At 39.0% G+C, this 12,310-nt stretch overlaps 1 protein-coding gene across 8 annotated transcripts in view; it reads right to left on the bottom strand.

Moving 5' to 3' along the window:
* The window catches only part of LOC133551610 (neurexin-2-like), a 439,020-nt gene that overhangs the window by 280,104 nt on the left and 146,606 nt on the right, over positions 1-12,310 (bottom strand). For all 8 annotated transcript variants that reach the window (XM_061898511.1, XM_061898517.1, XM_061898513.1 and 5 more), the window contains exon 4: positions 4,585-4,886. In XM_061898511.1, the coding sequence (XP_061754495.1) occupies positions 4,585-4,886 (302 nt within the window). The remainder of the gene's footprint in view (positions 1-4,584; positions 4,887-12,310) is intronic.

The following is a 12,310-nucleotide window of genomic DNA, read 5'->3' as shown; positions in this document are numbered from 1 at the left end:
CACTATTTGCCGACTGTCCACTGTTGTCTCGCATTCACACGGCTCTGTAATTTCTCGGATTTTAGCACAGTCAGGTCATGATGCAACACTGCATTACCATTAAGTGGCGGTTATCGTTAATAACTGGCAGGAGGAGGGATCATATCGGGGGTCTGGTGCATGAGTAATACTGTTCAGCACAGACAAGTGCACCATGCTTGGCAACTATCTAAGCGCTTACGCATGTCAAACTAACCACAAACTTTAAGTGTATCACTAACTCAAGCCTGGTACAACCTACCGAATCTGTTGTTAGGGCCAGTTGTCCTTTACCATGCTGAAGCATCACTCCCACGTTTGTCACACTGCACTTCCAAACATCATCATTTTGCGATTCAAAATTGTCCTTTCCTAGCTTTATGGTTTATTTTGAGTCTTTGGGTTTGTGTATTTAGAGCACATTGAATAGAATATATGTATGTATGTATGTATCATATAGTGACAGTTATCACTGATAGCTAGCGGGAGGAAGAATTGCATTGATTGACAGTTTTACGTTGGACGAGACATGTGTACAGCTCATGTTTGTACACAGTATGGCTAATTAAACAGTCCTGATTTGAGATGTTAAGGATGCTTGCACATGGCACAGATTGTCCAATGTAACAGCCTCTTATAACAAGGCTATTTTCACTTGATCTCTACATTTAATGCGGGAAGTGTGCTGTTATGTAGTTTGACCAGAGTGTAAAATGAGGTCACGTTTAATGTAAAAGACATCGGTTTGGGCAATTCAGCGTCGTGCCTTGTCCTCTGGACAACGTAAATTAATTTGAAACCTTAGGGCTGAGTTGTACTTGGCATGCATTGCCTGTATTCATTATACAAGCTCTGCTGTTGCTTGCATGACCTCTCCGAATGTGCTGCAATGTTGCAACATCGGTAGACAAAAATGTACTTCAAGTGGGCTGTCTATGGGACAATTATTGCTGTAAACGTAAAGCAGGTTATGTGATATGTCAATATGATAAATATTCGGGATCTAAAAAAAAATATGATTATTTTTACCAAAGCGATCTGTTTAATGAGAAAGAGGGCAATGACCTAATATGAGCAAGTAATCTCTCGCCGGGCATGGCAACACGGAGAGCCGGACCCCTGCAGAGCAGACCTACTTAACATTCATTAGAAGCAACACTTGTTTGGTGGAATTTTCACTGATGGAAGACTGAATTTCCTAAAAAGATGTCCTAAAGGGACGAGAGTTACCTGAAACGCTTAAAAATGTGACTCATGTGTTGCAGACCAAAATTAAGTGAGCCTGACTGACCTGCGAGTGGGAGTGACTGGAAAGTAATCATTTCTTTCGTTCAATGGCCTTTGGGGCACAAAGATTGCACTACATCAACTATGCTCAGCAACAAGCTGCGGCGCAAAGGTCCGACAAAAAATAAGATGATGCAGTTCAGAGAAATTGTACTCAATGGATGTTTAAAGGACCCATTGCATCCAGATGGCCAACATTTCACTAATAAGTTCTCTACGTAGTGTTTGCCCCTGAAAATGAATCTGGATTTAATTTCCCATGATTGGCCCTGCGATGAGGTGGTGACTTGTCCAGGGTGTACCTCGCCTTCTGCCTGATTGTAGCTGAGATAGGCACCAGCGCCCCCCGCGACCCCAAAGGGAATAAGCGGTAGAAAATGGATGGATGGATGGATTTCTCCTTATTGACAACAACAAAAAAATCTTATTTTTATTAGTCTTACACTTCCAAGAAACTTTGCCGGCTTTCAGCTCCTCCGGTTTGCTTCCGACCAGAACCGTTGAAGTATCAATATGTTTAACTGGGCCGGGAATCGATCAAAACCATATTTTGATCTTCCCAAATATCCCAAATCACCAGGAATTTCAAGTTTTCCAGGACATTTTTCCTATTTAAAATGAACAGGTCAATTTACAATCTTGCACAATGCCAACATTTCTCACCCAAAAAATACAAACCCCGTTTCCATATAAGTTGGGAAATTGTTTTACATGTAAATATAATCGGAATACAATGATTTGCAAATCATTGTATTCTGTTTATATTTACATCTGACACAATTTCCCAACTCATATGGAAACGGGGTTTGTACATAATGTACTCATCCTAGACATTCAAATGACCATTTTCCAAATTCAAAAAATGGACAGGTAGTCCCAGTTTTCCAAAGCCTTATTTCCACCCCTTTTTGTTGAGATACGCTTTTTGGATCCTCCACATATTATTGTTTGTTGTTCCATTTTTATTTTCACTCTCCATCTGATCCTATTATTTCCTGTTTAAGTCGGTCACCATGGTAGCTTATAAGTTTTCACCTGTTTCTCACGGCCCTGCACACCTGTCCTCACTAATCACCTACCTTATATAAGCATGCATCTTTTGTTGTTCAGTCTGGGATCCAAATTTGCTTTCACGCAACAAGTTACGCCTGCACTCTGTCATCGTATGTATATTCTCGCTAGCTTTTCACGCTCAGCCATTTGTTTATTCCAGCTCTCATGCTGTATGTTTTGTTTTACTCTTTAATGTGTCTATGTCCCAGTTTAGTTCTCATTTTTGTATATCCTAGCTTTTATGCTAGCGTCTTTGGTTTGCCTTTCATTAGCACCAGTGTTTTGTTTCATAGATCCTTTTCGTTAAATAAATTGTTTATATCTTACCTTTGCTGTGTTCACTTGTTGACGCATCCACGAGGGAATCGAACCCGGCATCACAATGCCGAACAGGCGTAACACTTTTTTTTTGATTTTGCTTCTACTTCAAACATTTTTCAACCCATTCCAACTATTCCACCATCAAAACATTTTAGCTCGTTGGGACATCATATGCACTTACCTTTTTTTTTTGTGTAAAAATTCCCGTTTTTTCCCAAAATTCCAGGAATGCCGAAATACCAATTCTCAATTACAAAGTGATACCGCTTCAACATTTCTTAATTAATTAAAAAAACTCAAACACCAATTCAATCAAATAATCTAGGACAATTGTAATAATACCTATAGTTCTTAAAATTCTCGGTTTTCCCGAATTCATCAAATTTCCAGGAATTTCACATTCAAATGAATAGAAATTTTCAAAGTCTTATAAATCCCAATCACCCGATTCACACCGTTTCCCCATCCACACACTTCAATCACCTTGGACCATCAAGCATTTTAGTTCAACTTGCGCATATCTGCATGTTGTGTATACGGCATTGCACAGATTTTAGTGTTAACTAGGTTCTGGGTAACGGTTAGACAACTAACTGTACTTTGAACGTCCCTTTCCATCGCCAGACTCGATATGCTGCCCCACCTTGGTGTGACCTTATATACAGAACGGCAGACCATTTCCCTGCATAGACACTGTGGATAAAGGCATGTAAAACTATTATTTTGATCACTTATTTACATGTTTTTGTTGCCATGGTCCATGATTACTGCAAAACTGATATGATTAACAGGATGAGTAAAAAATGTATCTAAAAGGAATCACTTTTCTGGACTTCCCTGCTGTTCCATCTCTTCATTCATAGACACCGTAGGCTGTGTTTCCTCATTCTCTTTCAGCATTTCCTAAAGCATCTTGACGAAAATATGCTTAGAAGAGGACGCAAACGAAAATACTAGCAGCTTCTTTAAATCTCGTTTTTCCTGCAAGTTTTGACTCTGTCTTTTTCTCCTTGATGATGCTCCTAATCTTCAGTAACACATTTAGCTTGAGTCTTTTACATTTTTTACATCCAAACTCTGACCAAAACCTTTTTTCTTGGAAGTCAGATTCATTTAAATGATGGCTACAAATTATACTTCTTTCCCTTTGGTCCTTCCCATTTTGCAATAGTCGATTTGACTGTAGAGGTACATACTTTCCTCCTATGCAGGCTGACCCTTTCTTTAATTGTATTGCTACAACCTGCAATAATGCATCTGGCAGACACATTTGATAATTCCTTCAAATTCTGCAAAACAATAACATTGATCGGGATGAAGATGCAACTTAAACACATACAATACAATATGAAATAGTCTCCGGTCTTCTGTAGGTGACGTCAGCAGGCTCATGCAGGCCTGCCTACATTTGAAACTACAAGTGGACTGAATGTGCTGAAGAAAGCCTAAAATCACTACTGTGTCTATTTTGGGGGGAATTGTACCTGTAAAAATAACTTTTTACGCCCAGAGCTATGAAATAAGTGCCTATGTCATCAGTATCAGGGGCCCTTTAAGTTTCAATACAATTAGGCTGTTTGACCATCTACTTGTCCATTTTTTGAATTTTCCACCCTGTGAACAATGGACGTATAATCATTAATGTGTTGAACAAGACTTTTTAATAACTGTATAAGCAGTATTTTAAGTAAACGTTAACAATATTTGTACAGTGAGTGGTACACCTGACTCCTGTTTACCCGTACTCACACTGCATACATTTGCGTTTCGGGATGTTCACTTTATAACACTGCCACAACTTTACTGAATTTGTGCAATAAAATAAATTGTTCTGATAATTTTTTTCATCAAACATTGTTAAGTATCTATATCCTTCAAAAAATAATAATTTGAAAGTATCCACACCTGTCTGAGGTTGCGTGTCACCCGAACGTCATGCCAGACCTCGTCGTTAAACTTTCCGCTGGCCGGTTCCACCAGGGCCTCGAAAGCGCCGGAGCCCAGGTTGATGACCAGCCAAAGAGCTCCGTCCCTCAGGGACAGGTTGACATAATCACCGGACTTTCCTGTATGAAGCAGCAGGCCGTTTCTTTGCAGGGTGCGGAAAGACAAGGTGATCTCATCCAAGCTGCTCTGAATGGGCGTCTGGGACAGGTTGTAGCTGAAGTACTCGTTGCCTTTAAAGGTGGCCATGGACTCCCCTTGCCCTAAGAATGGAGAATAGTAAAATGTGTTAGCCAATTCTTTATTGATCAGGCCTCTACAAGACAGTAAACAATCCAAACTATGTAAATACTACAACAACACACTTGCAAACAAGCCAAAACCAAATGTCACCTAGAGTTCTCAGATCTCCGTTGCAAAGCTCATGAGTAAAAGGAGAAATACCATGGTTGTGTTTAATTTCATATGTTGCTGTGAGAGATGGGTGGCAGGAAGCACACAGACAGTTTTTTTCTATTTACCATACAATTTGTTGACGGTGACAAAATAAGCTAATTGTTCCCATATCTTTATTGACGGAATGACATTTGTAAAATGCTAGTGTCAGTCCAACTAAATTTCCACTGGGGAAAGACGTCTAGAGACTAATAGAAGAGGTTTTTCCCTTCCACATTTTGCATCACAAATCTGCTTGTGGTGTCACATTGTATGCAGTTGATTCTCAAACTATGGCTCAAACGAGCTCTATCTAGTGGAACACCAAAGAATCGCTTAATTAAATATTCAAAACACAGTACTGTTCAAACTCTGTGTAATGTTACAGTGGCCAAAAATCATAAATATACTTGTTAAATAAAACCTCTGCCTTGTTTTTAATGAATAATAAGGCCTACTACACTAGTGTATTTTAATGTTGGTCATTATATTGGTACTTGGACAGCAAAGTGTTTTTCTGAGGTGAGAGTTGTCAAAAACATTTGAGAACCACTGGCTTATCTCAATGTTCACCCCTAGTTGTGGTCACTGGATTGATTTACCACATCTCGTCTGCATATCGGTCAGTTGTGACGCTATTTGAAGACTTCTGTAACATGTTTGTCATCAGCGTATTAGCTGGTGGGCAGATACTAAAGGCTTCAATATGGCGCTTCATCCACCCCAAACTCTCTGGACGTGCTGGGCGTGCTCCTCCAAAAAATTCCTTGTTTCAAAAGGCCCTGTGATTAGTCTGCATTTTAGTACATTATTTTTGTTATGAAGCCTTTCCTGGGGTTTTTTCGCACCGTCTCCAACACGTACAATTGGGGATGTAAGGATAAACAATATTAATGATAAAGCTCGCTAAAAATACCAAGAGTTAGTATTATTGTTTATAAAAAAAAATTGTAAAACTGGGATTGATAGCTGCAATTTGATAAACTTATGTAGTTAGCTTAAATGCTAATATAAATACAAGAAACATGACCATATTTCCCTATTAAGAAGCAACATAATGTACACAAATCTAAACATGAATAAACACAATGTTGTCTGAGTAACTGCTGTAAGACTGCAGCCTTCAATGATTTTATTAATCGAGTAATGTATCGATTAGTTTGTTTGATTAATGCGTAATCGGCTAACACCTTTATAGCCTCAATGCGTATTCTAGATTTTTCTGCTTGCCATAACCTTAATATTATTTTTTCTAATTAATGCACTTTATCAGCATTGAATTTGCACTATTAAAATGTGTGTATTAATAAAACAATCGTATTGCATTAATCATTAAAAAAAACACAGCTCTAAAACTTTTTCAAATTAAAACAAAAGACGATACGTTTATTTAAACACTCACATAAAAACAGTGTAGCTCTTAAGAAGCTAGAAGAATATTTCATGTTTGCTAAATAAAACTTGGTTAATAGTACAATGTATATTTGCACTTTTTGGGCACATTCAGCAATGCCATGATAATCATAACACCATATTTCCTTGAATTGCCGCAGGGCATATAGTATGCGCCTGCCTTGAATTACTGCCGGGTCAAACTCGCTTTGCAAAATAATTAGCGCATGCTTAGTATTACCGCCTGGTCAAACTCGTGACGTCACGAGTGACACTTCCCCTGTCATCATTTTCAAAATGGAGGAGGCTGATTTGAATACCAGTAATTTGAGATCGCATAAAGGAAAGAAAATTAAGAGCTATTCAGTAGGATTTAAGGTCCAAGCTTACATCACACTCAAATTTTTACTGCATACCTTTGGTAAGTGCCGGAATGAGAAGAGGTTTTAAAATAATTAGCGCATGCTTACTTTTACCGCATGCCTTTGGCAAGCGCAGAAGTGAGAAGAGGTTTTAAATTAATTAGCGCCCCGGCGGCAATTCAAGGAAATACGGTAACTGCGATGTGAAATGTTAATATGTTTATGACCCCAAATACGATAGAAGGCATTCTTGTTTCACATCAATTAGTTCCAGGTCCAACAATGATCCGGCAGGATGCCGCATCAGTTGCCATTGTTCCCTAACTACACACAACACAGGAAGCTAAATGACTAATCAAGGAGAGTTGTAGTTGTTCAGTACATTGCTGCCTACTAGAGTTTTGGCAGAGGATAGCCTCACACTCAGCCCCTGCCAAAGAGGTATAACAGGATCAGGACCATGTTGGAGGGTAAGGCGTAACGTTTACGCTGTAGGATAATCCAGACTTCAGAGACAGAGGCAGCTTTCCCAATAAAGTTAGATACACCAAGGGGTGTCCTAATTTTTCACATGACTGTGAATGACATTTCTGGTGCCACCTATTGGTTTTGTTTGCTTAAAATGCATAAAATACTAATATCAAGGACGTTTTATTATCCTTAAACAAACGATCAATGACTTATGGGGATATTAGTTGCTAAACCCACCACTTACAAACACATTTGGTTTAATAACAGTCATGTTTTAACTCATGTCGCTCAGATGTTTATGACATTACTTGTCAGTCCCCAAAAGCGTGCAGAATAAAATTGTGGCAAGTCACCCTCGAGCGGTGCTTCTCAATTATTTTCTGTCATGACCCATCCTGGGGGACAGAAATGTATCAGCGATACCCCTGAATTAAATTGTGATTAAGTATTAATTTGTACATCTGTAAAACACAGATTGTAAAAACCTTATAAAAACTGCTAAAATGTACTCATTTTTCTTGTTATATCTTTGACCAACATCTCCATCTCTTTTGCTTTAACCTGAGCTGAGCCCGCCCACCAGGTCACCCTTTGTAATCACCCCAACCCCCCTTCCATTTGTCGCACTTTTATTATTGTATTATTTTTTGTCTTTCATTTGTACTTTTTATCCGAATCCTTTCACTGTATTTCTTTTGCACTATATGGTTTAGCTTACGTTCTTTTTTTTCGCTATATGCTTTTTAACATGTAAATCACTAGGGTCCAATTTTTTAATTGTTATAAACGTGCTATATAAATAAAATTGCCTTGCCTTGCCAAGCTTCATTTAGCCCTGTGCACGAGTTCCTGTGTACATACTACTTCTACTGGGTAGAACAGGGAACCTGTTGATGAGACCGAGCACTGCTGCCACATAGCTGCAGGCGTGTCAATTGTTCTAATATGAATACTAGAGTGTAGAAGAAAATAATTTAAAAACCTCCCCTGCTGTTAATGACTCCGATCCACTATTTGAGAAACACTCCTCTAAAGTTACAGTGGGGTGTTGAGCACTTTGAGTTGAGTGGGAAATTTCCAGTCAGTCCGACTTTCATCCAGTCATCCATTTTCTACCGCTTGTCCCTCTCGACTCATGGGGTCAAACTTTGGGGTTTATTACCAGCGTCACCATCCAGTGTGTTAGTCACAGAAAAGAAGTGCACGTTTTGACTAATGTTTACACTTTTGTGCGAAAGAGCAAACAAACCAATACAGTCATGTGAAAAAATTAGGACACCCTGGGATAACTGGAGATAGACAGACTGACAGACTTGCCATCTGCTAGGTTTTAGGATTTGCTCCCTTATTGCAGTTCCAATATTGACAATCTGGCATAGAAGGGCACTACCTGCTGTGTTTGCTCTGACAATAGTCTTAGGCACTAACTCAGAGGCAAAGGCTGCTCAAGGCTGCAGTCAAACAGCCGATGCTGATGGGGCAATTCAGCACCTTGTAACTGCTGCCACTCTGGGCAAATCCATCACCGTTTACCTTGGCGGCAGCCATTAGACCATTGTGGAGGACCGCTGCGGAAAAATGAAGCTCAGCAGAATATACCAGCATCGCCGGACATGTCTACATGACTTCGACCTTTCTGCTAGTATTCCCTCCCTCTCCCTGACGTGCTAAGAGACAGTACTCCAGCCAATCCGCTGTCTCCTGACACTCCAATGGTGTGAGAGGATTCCTTGCAAATGAAATAACGTTGCATGATTTATCATTTGAGGACTGATTATTGCTCTTAGGCCAAACCTACCAATGTTAAATAAGGAAGGGAGGACAAACTGTCACAGTACAAAGTGAGGTTACTAATGACCGATTTCTCTTCCTTATAATCAAAAAGTCATAATTTCACAAGTCATAAAAGCGCAGTTTGAAACTGCTTTCTAGTGATTGTTGTCCCTTGGAAATCAAAAGGTTAGGAATTTAATGGAAATTATGGTTTAAAAGTCAGACAAAAATGATTAGATTTGCTGCTAAAAGCGCTACCGGTTTTACTGTTTTTAGGTTTTACTATTAACATATGCTCTAAGTTACCTTATTAGAACAAATGTCTTTTTAATGATTCTATAACAGTAATATTTGTCCCTAGAGTTCATTTTCATGAGCAACAAACGTTATAAAAATCTACCGTCCCTCTGTCCTCACGGACATGCCAAGGCCACTTCACAGAGGACAGTTTACCATATATTCCAGACTAAAAGACCACTATTTTTTTCCAAAGCTTTGAACCAAGCAGTTATTAAAACAGTTTGGCTAATTTATGTTTTTTTCTTCGCTGACGGCCATAGTGCAAAAGGTTTTCACATGAAAAGACACTAAAAAGGTGTGTTACTGTTTGTACTATGGCACCATCTTTTAGACGAGTTTGTTCACTGCCGGTGTTGCTGAGTGAATATCTTAGTATTTCCTTCTGTTTAGTACATTCAACATAAGGTATAAGTGCCGATCCGTCTTCTAGACGTCAATAGTGTTTTTACCAGTATGGATTCTTCACTCATCACTCCAAGCAACATTTGTACATTTTACAATATAAATAAAACAATTCTTACTTGGTAAATGATCGCAAATGTGATGTATTTTCATGCATATTTGTATGTTCTATTGTAATGTAATGGAGCTAGCATTGTTAGCATTAGATAATATGCTAAAACGTCTACAAGTGTCTGTTGTAGTATTGTTAACAGGGTTTCTCATGGTCATCCCATTGGATTGAGTTTTTTCTTGCCCTGATGTGGGATCTGAGCCGAGAATGTCGTTGTGGTTTGTGCAGCCCTTTGAGACACACAAGGTTTACAAATTCCTTGGTAAATTCACAAAAATGTCACCGTGGAGTTATTGTGTCTATTAAAGTTAAAGTTAAAGTACCAATGATTGTCATACACACTCTTGGTGTAAAGCTGATTGGAGAGCTAGCTTCTGCAGCTGGTGGGTCCATGACGATGACTTTTGTTTTGTCTGATTAGCCATTTTACTGCCAGGATACAGACACCATTTGGAAACGATTACAGTATGTAAATAAACATTTACAAAATCTGTGTGTAAATAACTAATTTCACAATGTATATGGTGGGGCGGTATTGCTCGGTTGGTAGAGTGGGCGTGCCAGCAACTTGATGGTTCCAGGTTCGATTCCCGCTTCCACCATCCTTGTTACTGCCGTTGTGTCCTTGGGCAAGACATTTTACCCACCTGCTTCCAGTGCCACCCACACTGGTTAAAATGTAACTTAGATATTGAGTGTCACTATGTAAAGGGCTTTGAATCACTAGAGAAAAGCGCTATATAAATATAATTCACTTCACATATATATGCGGCTCATAGTCAAGTGCAGCTAGTATAAGAACAAAAACTTTTTTTTCTAAATTTTTGTGGGTGCGGCTTATATGTGTGTTTTATAGTCCAGAAAATACCACACCCAAGCTATTCTACACATCCTGAAATAAATCCTGGACCTTGGCCCACTATTAATGTGAACTTTAAGTTTTCCCATTTTAAACAGGCAGACTTAGCATGATGTTGCTGTTTAAAATGTGACATTATTGTTTGCACTGTAGCTCACAGAGCCAGGCTAGTGTTGCTAACACGTGTATCTTATTGTACCATTACTTAATGTCACGTTGTTGATATCGGGCATCTATTACATCGCAACAAACAACTTCAAGGCTAAATTTTGGGTGACACAATTCCAATTAGGGCTGTACAATTAATCAAATTTGAATCACGATTTAAAATGTTGGCTGCCAAAACAAAACAAGAGTGATTGTCAGTGAGATTTACATTTAAAATGCAGTCTCCGCTGCTTATCGAATCAAACGCTTCCAAAGCCGTGGTTGCAGAAGAACAACAGAGGACCAACCGTCTACGCCAAAAGCCATTTTGTATGGGCACAGAACTCCATTACCACGCCGACAGAACTCCATTACCACGTCGACCACTTTGCAAACCTTCCACCTCCCAAACGTGTCCAGTGTTGTTGCAACCGGTTGCCTCATTTTAGTTCTGAGGAGACTTCAGCTGGCGTTTACGACCGTAACGCATTATTACAACAGCGACAGGAGTGCACGCCTATGTATACTGTAGCTGTTTTTCTTGTCTCTGTTGTAAGCACAATACCAATGGCGCACAATTTGCAAAATGCGCAACCGCAATTTGCAAATTTAATGTCAAATCAAATCAAATGTTTATTGGATTCATCACTATACAGTGTACATCCACGACAGGACTACTGACTAAACTACTACCACAACTTGGTTTACTATTTATAAAATATAAAAATGTAGGGTTACCTGGAACTTGAAATAGGCCACCCGGCCTGAATCCACACTTGGTAGTAGTTTAGTCAGTAGTTTAGTCTGGATGTACACTGTATAGTGATGAATCCAATAAACATTTGACTTGATTTGACATTACCGCATTTTGCAAATTGCGCGCGATTGGTATTGTGCTTACAACATCTCCCTAGTGTTCCACTACAACCTAAAATGTTGAAAGAGCCATATTGGACCAAAAATACAGAAACAAATATGTCTGGAGCCACAACAAAAAAAAAGCCATGTTATATACAGATGTCATGAGATATACTGTAAATTGAATTAAGAAGACTTAAAGGAAACCAAATGACTTCAAATATAGCTACAAATGAGGCATAATGATGCAATATTACATATAGCTAGCCTAAATAGCATGTTAGCATCGATTAGCTTGCAGTCATGCAGTGACCAAATATGTCTGATTAGCACTCCACACAAGTCAATAACGTCAACAAAACTCACCTTTGTGCATTCATGCACAGCATTAAAAGTTTGGCGGACAAAATGAGACGGAAAAAGAAGTGGAATAAAACACGTCTTAGAAAGTTGTAAATGTAAACAAACTAGGGTGAGTTCAAGGACCGCCAAAAATAGTAGGACAAAACGGCGCTAACAAAATACTCGAATCAGTGAAGCATGTTTAATAAAAACCGTTTGCTTTATAACAATTAG

Source organism: Nerophis ophidion, linkage group LG04 (genome assembly GCF_033978795.1).
Source record: "Nerophis ophidion isolate RoL-2023_Sa linkage group LG04, RoL_Noph_v1.0, whole genome shotgun sequence".
Taxonomy (NCBI): domain Eukaryota; kingdom Metazoa; phylum Chordata; class Actinopteri; order Syngnathiformes; family Syngnathidae; genus Nerophis; species Nerophis ophidion.
Note: the sequence above shows the minus strand (reverse complement) of the source record. Positions and strands in the feature narration are given on the sequence as shown.